General features: G+C 39.7%; 1 protein-coding gene across 8 annotated transcripts in view; it reads right to left on the bottom strand.

Annotated features, from left to right (window-relative positions):
* Positions 1 to 23,613, bottom strand: part of SLC30A6 (solute carrier family 30 member 6) — a 57,683-nt gene that overhangs the window by 28,100 nt on the left and 5,970 nt on the right. For 2 of the 8 annotated variants that reach the window (XM_055377680.2, XM_055377679.2), the window contains exons 3-9: positions 21,210 to 21,294; positions 19,998 to 20,040; positions 17,739 to 17,858; positions 11,020 to 11,085; positions 2,986 to 3,066; positions 2,448 to 2,483; positions 1,418 to 1,512 (exon numbers count right to left, since the gene is read on the bottom strand). In XM_055377680.2, coding sequence (XP_055233655.2) covers positions 1,418 to 1,512; positions 2,448 to 2,483; positions 2,986 to 3,066; positions 11,020 to 11,085; positions 17,739 to 17,858; positions 19,998 to 20,040; positions 21,210 to 21,294 — 526 coding nt within the window. Of the gene's footprint in view, positions 1 to 1,417; positions 1,513 to 2,447; positions 2,484 to 2,985; positions 3,067 to 11,019; positions 11,086 to 16,524; positions 16,590 to 17,738; positions 17,859 to 19,997; positions 20,041 to 21,209; positions 21,295 to 23,613 lie in introns of those variants that run through there. The other 6 variants (XM_019021453.4, XM_004029074.5, XM_063696196.1 and 3 more) reach the window with 5 other exon arrangements.

Below are 23,613 nucleotides of genomic sequence, written 5' to 3' on the forward strand. Positions count from 1 at the left end.
TACTGAAGACATAATGCTAATAAAAAAGCCAGACATGGCCGGATGCAGTGGCTCACACCTGTAATCCCGGCACTTTGGGAGGCCAAGGTGGACAGATCACCTGAGGTCAGGAGTTCGAGACCAGCCTGGCCAACATGGGGAAACCCCGTCTCTGCTAAAAATATAAAAATCAGCCAGGCATGGTGGCACATGTAACCCCTTTAACCAAGGGGGCAGAGGTTGCAGTGAGCCAAGATTGCGCCACTGCACTCCAGCCTGGGCAAGAGAGTGAGACTACGTTTCAAAAAAAAAAAAAAAGCCAGGCATAAAACTGTAATATATACAATTCTAACTAAGTAAGCACATAAAATTATATGTACGTGTGCATACAAAAAAGTGGAAGGAATAACATAGAAATGTTAACATATTATCTGTGGGTCATAAGATTATCAGTAGTCTTATTTCCTTTTTGTATCTTCCTGATCTTTACAGGGAAATAGTGTTTCTAAATCTCTGCACCATCTTAAAGATTTCTAGAGTAAGTGTTATAGTATTTTATAAATTATGAATTTTTTTCAAGAAATTCTGGTGATCTTAATTATCATTATTTAATTTTCTAATTCATGCAGTACTTCTTTAACTCATACAAACACAATTTATCTTCCTAACATTCACGAAGTTGTTTAAACTTGAATGGGCATTTCAGAAAATTTTCTTCTCTTGACTATCCTAGAGTGAGATCTAAAAAGATCCACACCTATCTGTGCTTCTCTATACTTCAAAGTGTGGGTCTGCGCACACATCCCACTTCTATTTTCACCTCACTTCTCCATCTCTTAGTGGCTCACTCTTTTGTGGGTTAGTGGGATTCCAAAACACTGAAATTATTGAAAAAAGAAAATAATTTAGACTGCAAAAGTGAAAAATCAGTCTGAAGTTGTAAACACTTCAAAATAAAAGAATATTTCCAAAGAAATAAAGTTTGGCTACTTGCAAACATATATGCCCATCCACCATTGCCAAAGAGAAGTTCCTGGGAACTTACTTTATTAACAGAATACAATTATTTTCAATTAGCATATCAACTAATAATTCTAAGTATACTGACACTTCTAAAATGCTTACAATAGACTTTTCTTAGATAGATTACACATTTAGAATCTCACATTATTTGGTAAATGTAATTTTTCATCACCACATGATTTAATTTACAGGTCACTCCTGCCTGTTTTAAAATAATTTGTTATTTTAAAGCTTGAACTAATGAGATTTTGTTTTATAACTTTCCACTTAAAAAAGACTTGAGAACATTTGGGCTAGTTCTCTCTTCTCTTCAGAATATACTTCCTCATTGATCTGAGTGAATGAAACAGACAAAAGGCTTGTTTTTATGAGAGATTAGTTGGATTTTTAAATTAATAGTAAATAGAAAACATACCTTCTGAGACATAAGCAAAAGGTTTATTCCGGATAGAAAGCATCGTGAACAGGTTGAAACAAAGAGCCACAAAAGTACCAACTAATAATCTTCCCCTAAAAAGAACAACGATAACATTCACCTTTAATTTGTTCTTGGTATTATCAGTAGGTACTTTCAATACGTAGAGGGACTAAGAGGTGGGAAGGTAAAGTGGTCTGCTTTAATGATTTGGTGTTTCCAGATACAGAATCTGAACTTAGTTTCTAGCCCCATCACCCATGTCCCATCTACTGTTGCTCCATCTTACAAAGGATAAGTAAGGACTTTTAGCATTAACAGTATCTTGCTACAGGTAAACACTGTTATAAATCTGTATAAATATCAATGGTATTTGTTTTACGATATACTGGACAAGTCAGACTTTGCGGAATTAAACTGATCAGAACAGATAAGGTCCATATAGTTGGCAGCTATGTGGTTGAGAAATACAATTGTTTTCTCATATATATGATACATACAATTCTCTTTTCATATATATATGAAAATCACATAGTTGCAATATATATGAAACATATATACATTTCTTTTTTTTGGAGACAGGGTCTCACTCTGTTGTCCAGGTTGGTCTTGAACTCCTGAACTCAAGCGATCCTCCTGCCTAAGCCTCCCAAAGTGCTGGGATTACACTGAATCCCTGAGCCTCGTCCAATTCTCTTTTCTACAGGTGCTATGCAAAGATTTTGAAGGTCAAATTTGAAATTACAGAAGACTAGGGGAAGCTGGGTTAGTGTTTCCTAGGCCTGGAAATAATGAGAAGCCTGAAGCCAAGATAGAAAGGCCTTCCTGTGTAGTATAAAAATATTTAGAACTTGGGAACTGTTAAGAGTAAAGAAATGGAGTCTTAGTATTAGGGAATTTTGTTTGTGAAATACCAGCAAAAATGTTATGTTGCCACAGTCTGAAATCTGACATTGGCCAACTGTTTAATAATACATCAATTAATAATTAAGAATCAATAGTAAATTATATATCGAAAATAAAATCTCACGTGTGTATCTCGGGCTGTTCCAAAAAGCGTTCTGCACTAAAAGAAATAAAAATATATTAAATAAGTCCTATAAATTATAAAGTTAAAAAGCTTTATTAAATATATCATTAACCCACCTTAAAGTTCACAAAATCTTTTAATATTTTAACTATTAACTATTAGCAGTGATGAGGCAAGGAGACTCACAAATTATCCTTTTTAGTTGTTTTCTTTTTTCACAAATTATCCTTAATATGTAATGTCTATCTTTCTCTGCCAAGCCTATTTCAATGGGTGTGTAATAAGCATCAAACATGCCTGACTGAATCTCTGTTTCATTCACAACCACTTCTAATTCAATTTAGTAGCATTAAGGAAGGAAGTAAAAAAAATGAAACAGAAGAAAAAGTCTGAAACATAAAGAAAGTGTACTATCAAAACTCCAGCCCTACTCATCTAAATTTTCATACCCTTGAAAGCAAATGTGTCTGACGAGTTTCTTTCATGTTCCCAACGGTGTCATAGGGGGGATTTAGAATAATATCCTATACAAATGTACCTTTCTTTCAATATAAAGAGAGCTCCCAACTGTGCCAAGACTGTGGAGGCAAATACAGCCAGGACTTCTAATCTTTCAAACCTGAAACCAAAACATTAATTAGATCATCACAATTCTTTCAATTCACAAACCAGTCTCTCTAGAACACATTTACATTCATTTATTTGCTCACTTAATATACATATGTGCTATCTACTATGAGCCAAACACTGTTAGAGCAGATTAGGGTTTCTAGAATAATAATAAACAATGAAAATCACAGATTCCAAGGAGTACCTATTTGTACAATTCCTAGGACTCAGAAGAGAGAGCACCTTCAGCCCATGTCAGAGGCTTTCTCTTTCCAGAAAAACTTTAAAATGATTAAAAAAAAAAAAAAAGACAATTACCAGGACCCACTTATAGTCCTTATTTTTCTAGAAATAATCACAATCATAATAATAACACTTAATTGACCCACTGTGCGTTAGACACCAGAGTGCTTAACTTATTACCTCATCTAAACCTCCCAACCCCTTATTAGAATTACTTTATCCACTTTTTTCTTTTTTTCAAGAGATGGGTGTCTCGCTATGTTGCCCAGGCTGGACCCTGAACTCCCAGGCTCAAGTAATCCTCCCAGCTGCTCAGCCTCCCGAGTAGATGGGACTACAGTCATGTGCCACCACACTTGGCTCATTTTTTTTTCCAAACAGATAAGAAATTTAGGACACGAAGAAGAAAAGTAACTGTTTAGAGTCATATAGATAGCAAGTAGAAGGTTTTCAAACTCAAACACTCTGACTCTAGAATTCATATTTTAACCACTTGTTATACTGCCTCTCATTTCTATACATAATTACAGTGAATTATGAGTATATTTTATAATCCCTAGACTATAAGCCAGAGGCCAGGAACTGTTGTTTTAGTTTTTCCTGCAACACATGGTCTAATGGTATTCAATATTTATGGTAAGTATAAATGCTTAACATTTTTCAAGAAAATAATCACGGAGGCACAGAAAAGACAAAAAAAATTAAGACTGTACATCACATTGTTATTTGTAAAGGAAAAATGCTGGAATCAACAATAGAACATTATACATTGTTAAACAAAAAAAGTATTTATTGACATGGAAAAAGGTGAGTGAAAAAAGTAGGTTATGATAGAATACAAATTGTTGTTTTCCAGCTACTGAAAAAATAAAAAAGAACAGGAAAAAACAGTATGCAAATGCACCAATGTTATTTGTGGAAGTTGAGAAGCTGATATTAAAATGCATATGGAACTGCAAAATGTGAAGGAAAGCAAAGATAACCCTGAAGAAGAACGAAGCTGGAAGATTTATACTACCAGGTATCAATAGGTATTTCAAAGCTGTAATAATTGACATAGTGCAGTACTAATCCAAGTACAAATACACCAAATTGTACAGAAAAAATCTAGAAACAGACCTACACATATATAGTCCTCTGATTTGTGAAAAATGTGGCACATAAAAGCAGTAAAGAAGAGCCAGGTGCGGTGGCTCACACATGCAATCCCAGCACTTTGTGAGGCCGAGGCAGGCACATCACTTGAGGCCAGTTCAAGACCAGCCTGGCTAACATGGCGAAACCCAGTCTCTACTAAAAATACAAAAAATTAGCTGGGCGTGGTGGTGCGGGCCTGTAATCCCAGCTGCCTGGGAGGCTGAGGCGCGAGAATTGCTTGAACCTGGGAGATGGAGGTTGAAGTGAGCCGAATTGCGCCACTGCAGTCCAGAATATGCCTTTACTCCTGCTTCACACCATACCAAAAAAATCTATTCCAACTGGATTGTAGGATTAAATATGAAAAATCAAACAGTAAGGCTTCTAGGTGATAACAGAACAAAGTGTCTTTCTGACCTGGGGGTATGCCAAGATTTCTTAACAAGTACGCAAAAGGACCAACCCAAAAAAATAAATTTAATTTAAAACTTTTTTTTTTTTTTTTTTGAGACGGAGTCTCACTCTGTCACCCAGGCTGGAGAGCAACAACGCGATATTGGCTCACTGCAACCTCCGCTTCCTGGGCTCAAGTGATTCTCCTGCCTCAGCCTCCCAAGTAGCTGGGATTACAGGCACCCACCACCGTGTGTGGCTAATTTTAGTATTTTTAGTAGAGATGGGGTTTCACCATGTTGGTCAGGCTGGTTTCCAACTCCTGACCTCAAATAATCCGCCCACCTCACCCTCCCAAAGTGCTAGGATTACATGCGTGAGCCACCGCGCCCGGCCTAAAATTTAAAACTTTTATTCATCAGAAGATACCATTAAGAGAAAGAAGGGCAACTAAGAAGGATAAGATACTTATATATAAAGAACTGTTACAGATTAATACAGAAAAACAGGAAATGGTTAAAAGATTTTTACAAGCATTTTAAAAAAGAGGTGATCTGAATGGTTAATCAACATAGGCAAAGATGCTCAATTAGTCATAAGGAAAATAACTTAAAACCACAATGAAATACCACTGCATACCATAGAACGGCCTTTATGAAAAAAGACAATAACAGCTGGGCACGGTGGCTCCACACCTGTAATTTCAGCTACTCAGGGTGTGGGAGGATCGCTTGAAGCCAGTTCAAACCAGCCTGGGCAATATGGTGAGACCCCCGACTCCAAAAATATTTTAAAAATTAGCCAGGCATGGTGGGATGTGCCTGTAGTCCTAGCAACTCAGGAGGCTGAGGCAGGAGAGCCACTTGAGCCCAGGTGTTGAAGGCTGCAATGAGCTATGATCATGCCACCGTACTCCAACATGGGCGACAGAATTAGACCCTGCCTCAAAAAAAAAAAAAAAGGCCGAGTGCGGTGGCTCATGCCTATAATCCCAGCACTTTGGGAGGCCAAAGAGGGTGGATTACTTGAGGTCAGGAGTTCAAGACCAGCCTGGCCAACATGGTGGAACCCCATTTCTACTAAAAATAAAAAAAAAAAAAAAAATTAGGCATGTTGGTGCATGCTTGTAGTCCCAGCTACTCAGGAGGCTGAGGCACAAGAATCGCTTAAATCCGGGAGGTGGAGGTTGCAGTGAGCCAAGGTCGCACCACTGCACTCCAGCCTGGGCGACCAAGCGAGACGCTGCCTCAAAAAAAAGAAAAAAAAAAAAAAAAAAAAAAGACAGTATCAACTGTTGGCAAGGACAGGAAGCAAATGCAACTCTCAAACACTACCAGTGGGAGTATAAATTGGTAAAACTGCTCTGGAAAACGGTTTGGTATTATCTTATCTTTTAATAATGAACATGCAAATCCAAACTAATTCCACTCAAAGATACATACCCAACATAAATGGGTACACGTGTGCACTAAAAGATATATACAAGAATGTTCAGAAGTAGTTTTATTTATAATAGCTAAAAAGTGAAAGTCATCTAAATGTCCTTAACAATTAAGCAATTTGTGACATATTCATATAATGGAATATGAGAGCAATGAACAAGAATGAACAAGATAGTACATACTATATTCCATCTACAGGATATTCAGAAACAGGCAAAACTAATATGCAATGTTAGAGGTCAGATTACCAGTTACTTCTGGTAGGGTCTGAATGGACATGAAGGGAGGTTTTGGGGGACTTGTAATGTTTTAAATCATGATCCAGATAGTAACTATACAAATGTATTCATTTCTTAGAATTCATCAAATTGCACAAAGATATTACAGAAAACAAGACAGGGTCCCTACTTCTATGAAATTTACTTTTTATTTTTTATTTTTTGAGACGGAGGATGGAGTACAGTGGCACGATCTTGGCTCACTGCAGTCTCCGCCTCCCAGTCTCAAGTGATTCTCCTGCCTCGATCTCATGAGTAGGTGGGACAACAGGCTCGCACCACCACACCTGGTGAATTTTTGTATTTTTAGTAGAGATGAGGTTTCACCATGTTGGTTAGGCTGGTCTCGAACTCCTGACCTCAGGTGATCCTCCCACCTCGGCCTCCCAAAGTGCTGGGATTATAGGCATAAGCCACCACACCCAGCTCTGAAATTTACCTTTTAAAGGGTAGGGACAGAAAAACAAATACCTTGTTTGGTAAGTTCTGTACAGAGAATTATAGTAGTCTGATGTGACAAGAGATTAACCAGATGACTATTTTTGATTGGGCCATTCAGTCACTTAATGGAAATTAGCATTTAGTGATATTAAGATATGAATAACACGATGAAGCCAGCCTTGCAAAGATCAGGTGAAGAGCATATCAGGCAGATCTTATACAAAGGCCCTAAAATGGGAATGAGTTAGTAGCGTTCAAACAACAAAAAGAAAGTCAGTATCCTATAGAGGCCATGAGAAGATTAAGTTGAAGAAAAGTAGGCAGGGTCCTGATCATACAAGGGCTTTGTAAATTAGAAAAAGGAGTTAGGATTTTATTCTAAGTATTACGGGAAACAACTGGATGGTTTTAAGGGGAGAGGGATAATATGATACAGGTTTAAAAAGAAAAACACTGGCTGCAAATGAAAGTAGCTTGGTCTGGGCTGGCAGTAGTGGAGACAGAAATGGGATTGGGGGGTAATTCTGGATGTGTTTGTAGGTTACCTTGACATAATTAATCTGCTAATAGATCAAATGTGGGTGATGAGAGACAGTAATCAACAGAAATTCCCAGAATTTTTTGTTTGAGCAACAGAGTGCTGATGGTATTTACTGAGACGGGGAAAACTACAAAGGAATAGGTTTTTGAGGAAGAAACCAAGAATTTTTTCCTAAATTTAAGACACCAATTAGACATCCATGTGAAGCTGTCAAGAAGGTAGTCTGAAATTCTAGATAGTTCTCAGGCCTAGAGAACTGGATTTTGAAGTCTCCAGATATATGTGATACTTCAGCTATGTGACCGATTGCAAATATATTTGAGTGTTTAACTTTATTGCTTAGCTGCTCCTTTCTTTCCTGTTCACTCTAAGCAAGTGAGCCAAAATGGGAGCTGTCATGTCCTTACATGACCTTGTCTTCTATCCACAGTAACTGATCTATAAAGACTGATGCCTGTTCCAAGCTGGCCCAAGCAACAGTTCTTTCTCATGATTTTCTGAACTAGGCAGCATTTATTTTCCAGAAATACTCTAGCTAGCTCTTTATTGCCTACCATAAATATTATTTTAACAGTAGTAATTTATTATTTCCTCTCTCTGATGAAGGTGAGAAGGTGTGAATTAAGGTCTTGATAGGAGCATCATTCCAGATTGGTGGAGAAAAGTGGTCTGAGAGACTGAACAGGACATGCAGAGAAAAGCAGGCCTGGGAGGCAAAAAAACGACAATGACCTCAGTGGTCTAGTGCCTGCGCCAGTTACTGTCTTCCCACAGTAGTTTGGTTACATAAATTGTAAAAGTCCTCCCATTTTTTCCCCCAAACTCATTTTTCTTTTTCTTTTTCTTTTTTTTTTTGGAGACAGGGTCTGGCTCTGTCTCCCAGGCAGGAGTGCAGTGGCACCATCTCAGCTCACTGCAACCTCTGCCTCCCAGGTTCTAGCCATTTTCCCAATTCAGTCTCCTGAGTAGCTGGGAATGCAGGCACGCCCCACCACACCCAGCATATTTTTTATTTTTTTGTAGAGACGGGGTCTTGCTCTTTGCTCAGGATGGTCTCAAACTCCTAAACTCAAGTGATCGACCACCTGGGCCTCCCAAAATGCTGGGACTACAGGCATGAGCCACTGCATCCGACTCCCCAAACTAATTTTTTTTTTTTTTTGAGACAGAGTCTCGCTCCGTCACCCAGGCTGGCGTGCAGTGGCACGATCTCGGCTCACTGCAACCTCTGCCTCCCAGGTTCAAGTGATTCTCCTGCCTCAGCCTCCCAAGTAGCTGGGATTACAGGTGCCTGCCACCACGCCCAGCTAATTTTTGTGTGTGTGTTTTTAGTAGAGATGGGGTTTTGCCATGTTGGCCAGCCTGGTCTCAAACTCCTGACCTCAGGTGATCCACCCACCTTGGCCTCCCGAAGTCCTGGGATTATAGGCGTAAGCCACCGCACCAGGCCCCAAACTAAGTTAGATTTCTGTCACTTGCAGTGGCAGATTTCCTTATATGGATATATCTATACCTTACAACTGATTATCATAGTGATAATGCAACTCTCTCAAGTTTCAGTGACACAGGCTGGGCCTGGCACTTTGAGGCCAGGAGCTGGACACCAGGTTGACCAACATGGCGACACTCCATCTCTACTAAAAATATAAAAATTAGCTGGGTGTGGTGGTGCACACCTGTAATCCCAGATACCCTGGAGGTTGAGGCATAAGAATTGATCGAATCTGGTAGGTGGAGGTTGCAATGAGCCAAGATCACACCACTTCACTTCAGCCTGGGCGACACAGCAAAACTGTCACACACACACACACACAAAAAAGAAAAAAAGTCTGGGTGTGGTGGATCACACCTGTACTCCCAGCACTTTGGGAGGCAGAGATAGGTGGATCATTTGAGGTCAGGAGTTCAAGACCAGCCTGGCCAACATGGTGAAACCCCATCTCTACTAAAAATACAAAAAAAAAAAAAAAACTTAGCCAGGCGTGGTGGCACATGCCTGTAATCCCAGGTACTCGGGAGGCTGAGGCAGAAGAATCACTGGAACCCAGAAGGCAGAGCCTGCAGTGAGCCCAGATCATGCCACTGCACTCCAGCCTGGGTGACAAAGTGAGAATCCGTCTCAAAAAATAAATAAAATTAAAAATAATATTTTTTAAAATTCATTTTGATTTATGATTGATTTATGAAAATCCTTATTTTGCATTAAAATTTGTTTACTTCTTCCCATTGTTTAAGTAAATAAAACCTAATTTTGTTCAAAAGAATATAGTCCCAACGAATGGTATGGTGGAAAAGAAGATTAAGTTTGGTCCAAAAGTTTTTTTACTAAAGTGAAATTCCTTGGTCGATATGCCTCTTCAGGTAAAAAAAAATTAATAAAGTAAAATTCTTTCAAGTTGTTTCCTAGAATCTAAAAGGAACTCATGTTTAAATACATTTTTAAACCTTTAATATAAAAGATTATTTCCTTTCAACTTTCAGTAAATTTTTTTTTTTTTTTTTGAGACAGGGTCTTACTCTTGCCATCTGTAATGCAGTGATGCAATTATAGCTCACTGCAGCCTCAAACTCCTGGGCTTAAGCAATCCTCCCACCTCAGCTTCCCAAGCAGCTGGGACCACAGGTGTACACCACCATGTCCAGCTAATTAAAAAAAATTTTTTGTAGCAACAGGTCTCACTATGTTGCCCAGGCTGGCTTCTAACTCAAGCAATCCTCCTGCCTCAACCTACCAAAGTGCTAGGATTACAGGCATGAGGCACCACACCTGGCCTCAGTAATTTTTAAAATTATGGAAACAAATCTCAAATTGTTTGTTGATCCATTGCTATCACAAATCCAGTTTCAGATGAAAATCCATCTTTACCACTGCCTATTATTAAACTATATCACATTTATTTAACATCTAGAAGATACACTAACATGAAAATCCTTTGTACTTGCTCTTGCTAAAATAAATCCCCAAAATATTAAACAACTTAATGTGAACATTTTATTTTAATATGATTTATACCTTAAATATTTATGTTTCTTGGAAGATGCTTTTCTATCTATTTTCTTTTGAGACGGAGTCTTGCTCTGTTGCCCAGGCTGGAGTGCAATGGCATGATCTCGGCTCACTGCAACCTCCGTCTCCTGGGTTCCAGCGATTCTCCTGTCTCAGCCTCTCAAGTAGCTGGAATTACAGGTGCATGCCACCACGCCTGGCTAATTTTTGTATTTTTAGTAGAGATAGGGGTCTGCCATGTTGGCCAGGCTGGTCTCGAACTCCTGACCTCAGGTGATCTGCCTGCCTCAGCCTCCCAAAGTGCTGGGATTACAGGCGTGAGCCACTGTGCCCAGCCTATCTATTTTCACTATCTGATCATCATTTCACTAAGTACGCAGCATTTATTTTCCAGAAATACTCTAGCTAGCTCTTTATCGTCTACTATAAATAATATTTTAGTAGTCATAAGTTAGCAGAAAATAAAATAATTTGAACTTACCCAAATGAATAGACGGGGCTAGGTTTCCTCATTGTTACCCAGTAACTTATTAAACATGTCATTAAACTAAGTAAAAAGAAAAATAAATTTAGTATTAGAACTAGAAGAGAACATGTGAAGATAAATTAAGTTTTCAGAATTCCTAAGTGGTTGAAAGTTATCTGTGTTTGCACAGACTAAATTAATAATAAATTATTCTAATAATTTATTAAGATAATTAATTCTAGTAGTTTACCATCTAATCACAGTGAGCATCTGAACATGTGGTATACTTGGAAGATTTTAACATGTGAAGGAACAGAATAAAGTTATAATACATCAAGTCGGTAAAGTAGAACCTAAACTCATACTTCCACTACACAATGTTATTCACCCTAAATGGTTTCTGTAACTGAAAATGCTAAAAAATGACACATATGATCAATTTTAACTTTGATACGCTTCATCTTTGTTAAAAGTTAACATAAATATTAATAATACCTTGACAACATTTTGAGTGAGATAAAATTATGTTCATTTTCCAAGTATAGTAGATTCACTCTAAAACAAGTTACTACAATATGAGATTGAGGTAACAACTATCTGCGTTAGACCCAATTAAATATGTTAGTTACCTGATTAATAAAAGGCATGCTTTTTTTTTTTTTTTTTTTGAGACAGAGTCTCGCTCTGTTGCCCAGGCTGGAGTGCAGTAGTGCCATCTCGGCTCACTGAAACCTCTTCCTTCTGGGTTCAAGTGATTGTCCTGCCTCAGCCTCCCAAGTAGTTGTAATTACAGGCATGCACCACCATGCCCGGCTAATTTTTATATATATTTTTTTAGTAGAGATGAGGTTTCGCCATGTTGGCCAGGCTGGTCTTGAACTCCTGGCCTCAAGTGATCCACCTGCCTTGGCCACCCAAAGTGCTGGGATTACAGGCGTGAGCCACCGCGCCTGGCCGAAAAGCCATCCTTATAATATACTCCTATCTCATGGATCTTGAAGACATCAAAGTATTTTGTAATCCTTAAATGGAAATATGAAAGGCTCCATGAAGCAGGGAGACAAGAGTCTGTCTCCCTAGCTCACAATTCCTCAATTCTCAGTTATTAACTATCCTTCACTTTTTTCTCCATCTATATTACAGCAGGAACTGATATATGTTCTTTTTTTAGATGGAGTCTCACTCTATCGCTCAGGCTGGAGTGCAATGGCGTGATCTCGGCTCACTGCAACCTCCGCCTCCCAGGTTCAAGTGATTCTCCTGCCTCAGCCTCCTGAGTAGCTGGGATTACAGGCATGCACCACCATGCCCGGCTAATTTTTGTATTTTTAGTAGAGATGGGCTTTCACCACGTTGGCCAGGCTGGTCAGGAACTCCTGACCTTGTGATCCACCCACCTCGGCCTCCCAAAGGGCTGGGATTACAGGTGTGAGGCACCGTGCCTGGCTGGGAACTGGTATGTTCTTAACATGACCCTACTCCCTGGCCACAGCTGACTCATCCACAGATAGGCACCTGACGCATGTAACCTAAGCTGCGTCAAAATGCTGCTCTGGATTTGGAACTGCAACCAAGGCATTCCAGGCTTAATTTGGCTGCTTTCCTGAATGATGGAAATGCACATTTGAAAATTTGGAGTAGTATTTGTATTTCTATCCCTGGATTTGCGAGTAGGGAACGCTGACCTACAGGAAGAAAATAGCTCAACGATGTCCATGTACAGGGAACAGAGATGAGAGATAAAGAGAAGTTTGATTCTTACAATGGGGCCCAGTTAAACCTCTGCCCTCAGATTCCATTAACACCCCTGAATCTGTAGAATTAAGTATCCTACACCTTTGCTCCCCCAATATAGCTCCAGTGGAAGTCTGATGGCTGCAATCAAAAGAGCCCTGGCTAACTCCTTGAGAGTACTTCACACTCATCATGAGTGCTAATCTCACTTCCAATTGATGTAAGCAGCAAGAATATGGTATTTACATTGAAGTTAAGCAAATAATCTAGGTTGGTTTTGAATGGATGAATGATTTTTGAAATTGCATCGGATAAAGGCAGCCAAATGAGTTTCTGCAGTCAGAAATATACAATTAGGCTGGGCGTGGTGGCTCATACCTGTAACCCTAGCACTTTGGGAGGTCAGGGCAGGTGGATCACTTGAGAGCCCAAGAGTACAAGAGCAGCCTAGGCAACATATCGAGACCCCGTCACCACAAAAATACACAAAAATTAGCCAGGTGTGGTGGTGAACACCTGTAGTCCCAGCTACCCCAGAGGCTGGGGCAGGAGGATCGCCTAAGCCCAGGAGATTGCAGCTGCAGTGAGCCATGACTATGTCACTGTACTCAGCCTGGGTGACAGAGTAATACTCTGTCTCAAAAAAAAAAAAAAAAAAAGAAAACAAAAGAAAAACGAAATATACAATTGAAGCTTCAATCATTAATTTATTATTTATGGGTTTTTTTTGAGACGGAGTCTCACTCTGTCGCCCAGGTTGGAGTGCAGTGGCACAATCCTGGCTCACTGCAACCTCTACCTCCCAGGCTCAAGCAATTCTCCCACCTCAGCTTTCCAAGCAGCTGGGATTACAAAAGTGCGCCACCATGCCCACCTCATTTTTTGGTATTTTAGTAGAGATGGGTTTTTACCATGTTGCCCAGGGTGGTTTCGAACTCCTGAGCTCAGGGAATCTGCCAGCCTCGGCCTCCCAAAGTGCTGGGATTACAGGCGTGAGCCACCTCGCCCGGCCAAAGCTTCAATTATTAATTGGAAAATTTTTCTTTGTAAATAATACTCTATAGATAAGATTTGTTAATAATAAGAAATCTGAAAAATTCAGTGTCTAAATATTAACTTTTGAAAATTTTACCCTTAAAAATGGATAAAAATCTCTGAAAATTTTTCTATAATTCATCAATTTTAAGAAGTACATGTTTTTTCACATCTTAATAATCCTCAAATCAGGGTTAGTCTTACAACTTACAGTACATCACAGTTGAATTAGCGGCATTTTTCTTGGGGACACATAAAATAAGTATCTGTCTTAAAACTGTTGGCATCTAATATTTGATGAAATATGGTACACTGATCGAATTTACTTCCCATTACTACATAAATCTAAAAAATCAGTACCCATTTATTAACAAATCATTCAATATGTTTGATTTTATTTATATGCGTAAATCATTTTAATTTCCATAGTTTAATAACACCACTTTGGTATTAATGTTCTCCAATAAAAAATATTTCTACACCTCTTTGTAAAACAGTAGCATTTATTAACACTTAAAATTCTAAAATCAGATAACCACTTTCTTCTGTGTTTGGATATTAGTGAAGCTCTAAATGAATCTAAATCACACCTTTCATCTGAAACGTTATGTAGCGATAGCTAACTCATATGGCAGATTGTGAGCCTCTAAAGAAAGAAACTTCCTCAAATTAAATGAAAAGATTTTCCTTATGAACCTTAAGACATAAGGGAAACATTATTACTTTAGTTTTAAAATTTGACTATTTTTATTACCGTTAGTTTGTTATCAAATATGGTTGGTAACATTAGTAACTATTCCCCAAAGTAACTTTTTAAAGTACATGCATGGGCTGAGCGCGGTGGTTCACGTCTGTAATCCCAGCACTTTGGCAGGCTGAGGCGGGAGGACCACCTGAGGTCAGGAGTTCAAGACCAGCCTGGCCAACATGATGAAACCCCATCTCCACTAAAAATACAAAAATTAGCCAGGCATGGTGGTGGGTGCCTGCAATCCCAGCTACTTGGGAGGCTAAGACAGGAGAATCGCTTGAGACCGGGAGGTGGAGGCTGCATGCAGTGAGCCAAGATCGTGCCACTGCACTCTAGCTTGGGTGACAGGATGAGACCCTGTCTCAAAAATAAATAAATAAAATCCTTTTTTTTTTTTTTTTTTTGAGACAGGGTATCAGTCTGTCACCAAGACCCAAGACTGCAGTACAGTGGTGCAATCATAGCTCACTGCAGCCTTGACCTTTTGGGCTCAAGCGATCCTACTGCCTACTATTCAGTGAGTAGCTGGGATTACAGGTGTGTATCACCAAACTTGGCTAATTTTTAAAATTTTTTGTAGAGAAGAGGTTTCACTGTATTGCCCACGCTGGTCTTGAACTCCTGGACTCAAGCAGTCCTTTCACCTTGGCTTCTCAAAGTGCTGGGATTACAGGCATGAGCCACTGTGCCTGGTCTATAGGGTATCTCTCTGTCACTGAGGCTGGAGTACAGTGCTAAGATCATAGCTCTCTGCAGCCTCAAACTCCTGGGCTCAAATGTCCTCCTGCCTCAGCCTCCCAAAGCACTGGGATTACAGGCATGAGACACCGCTCTTGGCGGTAACATATTTAAACTGCTTTTTAATTTATTTTTAAATTGGCGTTTTATTTATATAATTAAAATTCAAAATTTACAACAGATATATAGTGGGAAGATTTTAAACTTGTCTCCCTGCCAGAGTCTTCCTCTTCAAAGACACCTATTATTATCAGTTTGTTTATCTTTCCTATGTATATTTACGCAAATACAAGCAAATGAATGAGTGTAGTGTGTGGATGTGTATACATGTGTGTATTCTTATTCTTTCCCCCTTTTTAATACAAATTGCAGCATACTATATACACTGTTGTGTATCTTGCTTTTTCCCCTCATTAGGACCTCTAAACCATAAAATGCTTTGACTTTATTGTCTAAGGCTACATAATATTTAATTACACAGATAAGTGGGTTCCCCATACCCAGCAGGATCGGTTTCATCTGTTGCTAGAAATGCAAATTCTTGGGTCCTACCCTAGGCCTCCTGAATCAGTAACTCTAGAAATGAAGCAATATGTATTTTAACAAGACCTTCCAAGTAATTCTGATGTATGGTCAAGTTTGAGAATTCTATGATATATACATACCAAAATATGGGGTATACATGCCCCATTATTTCATCATTCATATACTGATTGTTTCCAATCTTTTGTACTGAATAATCTCATATGCAACTCATTTTTAACCACAGGAATATATCTGCAGCATAAATTACTAGAAAAGGAACTGCTACGTTTAAGGTTATGGGCATTTATAAATTTAATTGATACTGCCAAATTGCCCTCGAGATGCTGCACCAGTTTATATTCCCACCAGCAATGTATAAAAGTGCCTGTTTCCAGTCAGGACAGGTAGTTCACGCTTGTAATCCCAATGCTTTGGGAGGGAAGGGCAGGAGGATCACTTGAGCCCAGAAATTTGTGACTTGCCTGGGCAACATAAGAAGACCTCATTTCTGCAAAATATCAAAAAATTAGGCAGGTGTGGTGGCACAAGCCTGTGGTACCACTCACTCAGGACGCTGAGCTGGATCATTTGAGCTCAGGCGGTAAAGGCTGAGGCTGCAGTGAGCCGAGGTCAACCCACTGCACTCCAGCCTGAGAAAAAAGAATGCCTGTTTAGCCAAAACAATCTTGAAAAAGAACAAAGCTGGAATATCCACACTTTCCAATTTCAAAACTTACTACAGAGCTGCAGTAATCAAGACTGATGGTACTGGCATAAAGGACAGACATACAGATCAATGGGACAGACCTGAGAATCCAAAAATAAACATTCACAGTTACAGTGAACTCGTGTTTGTTGCTATTGTTTTGTTTTTTGAGATGTAGTCTCACTCTGTTGTCCAGGCTGGAGTGCAATGGTGCGATTCCAGCTCACTTACTGCAATCTCTGCCCCCCAAGTTCAAGCGATTCTCCTACCTCAGCCTCCTGAGTAGCTGGGACTACAGGTGTATGGCACCATGCCCGGCTCATTTTTGTATTTTAGTAGAGATGGGGTTTTGTCATATTAGTCAGGCTGGTCTCAAACTCTTGACCTCAGGTGGTCCACCTGTCTTGGCCTCCCAAAGTGCTGGGATTACAGGCATGAGCCACCACACTTGGCCCGTGAACTGGTTTTTGACAAGGATACCAAGGCAATTCAATGGGGAAAGTAGTCTTTTCAACAAATGATGATAGGACAACTGGTTATCCACATGCAAAAGAATGAATCTGAACCCCCAATCTCACACCATTTAAAAAAATTAACTTGGCCGGGTGCGGTGGCTCACGTCTGTAATCCCAGCACTTTGGGAAGCCGAGGCGGGCAGATCACAAGGTCAGGAGATTGAGACCATCCTGGCTAACACGGTGAAACCCTGTCTCTACTAAAAATACCAAAAATTAGCCAAGCGTGGTGGCGGGTGCCTGTAGTCCCAGCTACTCAGGAGGCTGAGGCAGGAGAATGGCATGACCCTGGGAGGCGGAGATTGCAGTGTGCCGAGATCGCGCCACTGCACTCCAGCCTGGGCGACAGAGCGAGACTCCATCTCAAAAAAAAAAAAAAAATTTAACTCAAAATGGATCAAAGGGCACAGTGGCTCACGCCCATAATCTTAGCACTTTGGGAGGCGGAGGCAGGCAGATGACTTGAGTTTGGGAGTTCGAGACCAGCCTGTTCAATATGGGAAAACCCTGTCTCTATTAAAAATACAAAAACTAATTGGGCATGGTGGCTCATGCCTGTAATCCCAGCACTTTGGGAGGCTGAGGCTGCAGTGAGCCAAGATCATGCCAATGCATTCCACCCTGGGTGACAGAGTGAGACTCCATCTAAAAAAAACAAAAACAACAACAAAAAAAATCAAAGACCTAATTGTAAGAGCAAAAACTATAAAACTCTTAGAAGAAAACATACCTATTGCTCAGGCACGGTAGCTCACGCCTGTTATCCCAGCACTTTGGTAGGCCGAGGTGGGTGGACCACTTGAGGTCAGGAGTTTGAGACCAGCCCGGCCAAAATGGTGAAACCCCGTCTCTAATAAAAATACAAAAAATTAGCCGTGCCTGGTGGTACATGCCTGTAATCCCAGCTACTTGGGAGGCTGAGGCAAAAGAATCGCTTGAGCCAAGATCACGCCACTGCACTCCAGCCTAGGTGACAGAGTAAGACCCTAACTAAAAAAAAAAAAAAAAAGAAAGAGTAACTATTGATATATGCTACAACAAAACAGAAAAGCATTGTGCTAAGAAGACAGTCATAAAGGACTGTATATTGTATGATTCCACTTATATGACATGTTCAGAGTAGGCAAATCTATCGAGAGAAAAAACTGATCAGTGGTTGCCTAGGGCTGGAGAAGAGAATGGAATGAGTGGGAGAACGGAATGACTGGAGAGTAATAGCTAAGGCGAGTGGTCTCTTTTTGAGACAAGGAAAATATTGTAGGTCAGGCGTGGTGGCTCACGCCTGTAATCCCAACACTTTGGGAGGCCAAGGTGGGCAGATCACTTGAGGTCAGGAGTTCGAGACCAGCCTGGTCAACACGGCGACACCCCGTCTCCACTAAAAATACAAAAATTTGCCAGGCGTGGTGGTGCATGTCTGTATTCCCAGCTACTTGGGAGGCTGAGGCAAGAGAATAGCTTGAAACTGGGAGGCAAAGGTTGCAGTGAGCTGAGATCATGCCACTGCTCTCCAGCCTGGGTGACAGAGTAAGATTCCATCTCAAAAAAAAAAAAAAAAAGAAAATATTGTAAAGTTGATTATGGTGATGAATGCACAACTCTATGTATGAAGAGACTAAAAGTCATTTTAAGGCATATGAATTATAGTATCTCAATAAAGCCTTTTTTTTTTTTTTTTTTTTTTTTTTTGAGATGGAATCTCACTCTGTCGCCCAGGCTGGAGTGCAGTGCTGCGATCTCAGCTCACTGCAACCTCTGCCTCCCAGGTTCAAGCAATTGTCCTGCCTCAGCCTCCCGAGTAGCTGGGACTACAGATGTCCACCACCATGCCTGGCTAATTTTTGTTATTTTTAGTAGAGACGGGGTTTCACCATATTGGCCAGGCTGGTCTCGAACTCCTGACTTTGTGATCCACCCTCCTCAGCTTCTCAAAGTGCTGGGATTACAGGCATGAGCCACTAAGCCTGGCCAAATAAAGCCATTTTTAAAAAAACAAAAGAGCACATGTTTCCCTAATACACTCAATGACACAGGTATACTCAAATTTTTTAAGCTTTCCCAACGTGACAGGCAAAACAGCATCCCAGAGTAATTTTAATTTGCATTTCTCTTACTGTTAGTGAAGATAAGCAACTTTTCATAAGTGTCATTTATATTTCCTTTTCTGTAAACTCTCTGTATGAATTATAATTTTTTTCTTCCTTTTCTTTTTCTTGGTCTTTGTCTTAAATTGTAGGGCCCTTCAAATGTTAGCAAAATTAGCCCTTTGAGGTATGAATTACAAATATCTTCTCAGGTTATTCTCTGTTTATGGTGACATTTGCTACCTAGAGTTTTTAACTTTAATATAATCAAATTTATAAATATTTTGTTTTTTGAGACTGAGTTTCGCTCTTGTTGCCCAGGTTGGAGTGTGGTGGCACAATCTCGGCTTACTGCAACCTCCGCCTCCTGGGTCCAAGCAAGTCTTATGCCTCACCCTCCCAAGTAGCTGGGACTACAGGCACACACCACCATGCCTGGCTATTTGTACTTTTAGTAGAGACGGGGTTTCACCATGTTGGCCACGCTGGTCGTAAACTCCTGACCTCAAGTGATCCACCCGCCTCGGCCTCCTAAAGTGCTGGAATTGCAGGCATGAGCCACCCCACCTGCCCTCTAATTACTGTTATGTCTCTAATTATTGTTGTTTGTGTGTTTGTTCTATGTTGATAATTTTACTTATTTAGTAGATTACTTTCCTTTAAGCAAAGAAAACTTCTTCATAATCTACTTTTTCTCTCCATAGATTTGCCTGTTTTGGACACTTCATATAAATGAAATCATAAAATATGTGGTCCTTTATGACTGTCTTCATAGCATAATGTTTTTATTGTTTTCTTGTAAGATATCAGTAGTTGCTGTTTTTACTGCTGAATTGTATGGCTATACCACATTTCTACCAAGTTCTTTATTGGCTCCAAAACATTAAGATTTCCTAAAAACTTACCTAAAAAGATCAAAAATGGTCAGGTAAGTATAGGCAGTTAAAGCTGCAAAACAACAAAAAAATGATTAAAAGTATTACTGACCCCTTTAAAAAAATACAGCAAGTTACCAAAATTATTTCTACCAGGGGTATCCATTATCAAAAAAACTTTTGAGTCACTGGCCAACCTCATATATTGGCAGTTATCTAGTAAATTTGATAAATATATGTAGCCAAAGTTGGTTGGTAGAAAAGCTTACTTCCCAACCTGATTTCTCCATTAGGAAAAATGAAGCAATGAATGTTCAAAAGCCCTGTTACCATTTTTCTGCCTGCTTCTGTAATCTCAGCGCTATTTCAAATGTATTGTTTGAATAACTGAACAAAAGAACAATGCAATAAAAAACATAAAAAGATATAAGAAAAAAATTACAGAATTCCCCTTTTAAGGAAAAGCCAACAAACCTCAAAATCTAACTTACAAACTGCATAAATTAAAGTTTTAATCTATTACATTAAAAACAAATCTCCAGCCAGGCACGGTGGCTCACGCCTGTAATCCCAGCACTTTGGGAGGCTGAGGCGGGTGGATCATAAGGTCAGGAGATCGAGACCATCCTGGCCAACATGGTGAAACCCCATCGCTACCAAAACTACACAAATTAGCCAGGCGTGGTGGTACATGCCTGTAATCCCAGCTACTTGGGAGGCTGAGGCAGGAGAATCGCTTGAACGAGGGAGTTGGAGGATGCAGTGGGCCAAGATCACACCACTGCACTCCAGCCTGGCAACAGAGTGAGACCCCGTCTCAAAAGAAAAAAAAAAAAAATCTCCAGATAGATTTAATGATTTTTCAAAAAATAACAGCTTATTTAAAATGAAAATGGCCAGGCATTGTGGCTTACGCCTGTAATCCCAGCACTCTGGGAGGCCAAGGTGGGTAGATCGTTTGAGCTCAGGAGTTTGAGACCAGCCTGGGCAACATGGCGAGACCCCATTTCTGTTTTAAAATATATTTTAAAAGGAAAAAAACTTAAAAAAAAAAAACTACAATCCTAACAAATGAACAAAAGTTTACAGTTTACAGGGAAGTTTTAAATATAGTCCCTTATTTAAATCATTTGAGTTATATACATTTCAGAATAATATATTCTATGTAAGATATACCTTTATTTCCAATGAGAAAAATAAAAGTAAAAATAACAACTCCATAAAAATACAAAGGTGACATACCTATACTATTAGTAGAACTGCACCACATAAGCAGGAAGCCAGTACATATCAAGTTTATTACACCAAAGAGCAGTATCTTCCAGGACTGTGAAAACAAAAGTCACTCTTATGTGTACAGAAGTGATAAATTTCACGGGGTCTGTTCAAGTTGCTACAATTTATACTCTGATATTCAAAGGAATAAACATAACTTCCTTCAAAAAGTCTGTGTCACACTTTCTACATCTACCAAAATTGTCATCGGCTAAGTTACTATAGTATACAAGTTTAAAAGAATAGTTCCAGAAGGAGAGTTGTTCAAGAGAAAATAAATTCTGACATAGAAATTCTCAAATAGTTGAGAAAAATACACATACATATGCATATCATTTTGTCTCTATAAGTACATATTATAGAGACAATGATGAAGCAAATGGGGCCAAATGTAAGCAACTGGTGAATCTGAATAAAGGGCATGATGATGTTCCTAAAAGTTAGTAATCTTGTCCAGGTGCAATGGCTCACTCCTGCAATCCCAGCACTTTGGGAGGCCAAGGCGGGTGGAGGTCAGGAGTTCAAGATCAGCCTAGTCAACATGGTGAAACCCCATCTCTACTAAAACAAAAAATCAGCCAGGTGTGGTGGCAGGCACCTCTATTTCCAGCTACTTGGGAGGCTGAGGCAGGAGAATCGCTTGAACCAGGGAAGCAGAGGTTGCAGTAAGATGAGATTGTGCCACTGCACTCCAGCCTGGGCGACAGAGCGAGACTCTGTCTCAAAAAAAAAAAAAAAAAAAGTACTGACCTTGGCTGTTCAACATCAACCAAGTAAGGTGAGAAATAAGGAAAAATCTTGATTTTGGCAACACAGAGGTTTTTGGTTACCTTGTAAAAGCTGTTTATGTGAATTAGTGGGCACAAGTACCTAACTGGTACGTGTTTAACAAAGATGGGGAGAAGAGAAGGTGAACACAATGTACTGATAATTCTTTCAAGTAGGTTTGCTACAAAAGGAAGCTGAGAAATGAAGCAGCCCTGAGAGTGGAACTTATAACATGTAATTACAATGCAAGAAAGAGGAGAATGATGGATGATGCAAGAAAAACAATGATGTAAGAAACAGAACAATTATAGGGACATCATCTTTCAGTAGGCAACAAGTGAAAGGATTGCCTTTATAAAGGAGAACTGAAAGCTTGTCTAGAGAAATAGGAGGGAAGGCGGAGTGATGGCTGATGTGCTAATGATAGGATGTAGAAGTTTTCTTCTGATTACTTCTTTTCCCTTGGTGAAACAGGAAGCAAGATCATCAGGTTAGGGTGAGGATGAAGAAGGTATTAGAAGCTTGAGGATAGAAACGAAAGAACATCGTATGAAACAGCCATCTAGGAAATTGGAAAATTGAATGAACAAAGGAAATATAAAATGAAAGAGCACTAATGGGCAGCACTAATGGTCTGTCTGATCATGAATTCAAAGTGAGACCAGTCGCATGGTTTTGTTTCTCTCAGGTTACATTCAGTTGCTTAGATGCAAGTACAGAGTAGAAAGAAAGTGAACTTAATGAAGGTTAGGGATTTTCCAGGAATTAAGACAGAGGGAAGGGGAGCACAAAAGAGTTGAGAACATATAAAAGAAAATGATACTAGCTGGGAGTGGTGGTGTACCCCTGTAATCCTAGCTACTCAAGAGGCTGAGGAAGGAGGATCCCTTAAGCCCAGGAGTTCAAGACGAGCCTGGATAATTTAGCAAGATTCCATCTCAAAAAAAAAAAGAACAAAAAGGAGGGAAATGATAATGATGGAGCATAGAATCTAAGTTGGATAAGGAAGCAAATGAGGATAACGGAGTTGAAAAATAGTGAAAATATGGCAGAGTTTCAATTGGAGTGCCCATTGGTACTGCTTATTATTGTTTCATTGAAGCTGGCTTTACTTAAAAGTCATCAAATATTTACTGAATGCTTATATTGTACTTCTATAAAAAGGTGAGCAAAATAGAGACAGTCACTTCCCTCACAGAGTTTATCATTTAGACAACAATGAGAAGCATGAAACACAGTAACTAGAAGGTTTACATTGGTGGCCTAAAAGGATGGCAATTACATCTTTTTATTTACAGTCTCCGAACATATTTTTCTTGCCCTACATTAAAAATGAGAAAACATGGGCCAGGCACAGTGGTTCACGCCTGTAATCCCAGCACTTTGGGAGGCCGAGGTGGGTGGATCACCTGAGGTCAGGAATTCGAGATCAGCCTGACCAACATGGTGAAACCCCATCTCTACTAAAAATACAAAAAATTAGCCGGGCGTGGTGGCCCATGCCTGTAATCCCAGCTACTTGGGAGGCTGAGGCAGGAGAATCGCTTGAACCCGGGAGGCAGAGGTTGCGGTGAGCCAAGATCATGCCATTGCACTCCAGCTT

The sequence above is a fragment of the Gorilla gorilla genome, chromosome 12 (assembly GCF_029281585.2).
Source record: "Gorilla gorilla gorilla isolate KB3781 chromosome 12, NHGRI_mGorGor1-v2.1_pri, whole genome shotgun sequence".
NCBI classification, from domain to species: domain Eukaryota; kingdom Metazoa; phylum Chordata; class Mammalia; order Primates; family Hominidae; genus Gorilla; species Gorilla gorilla.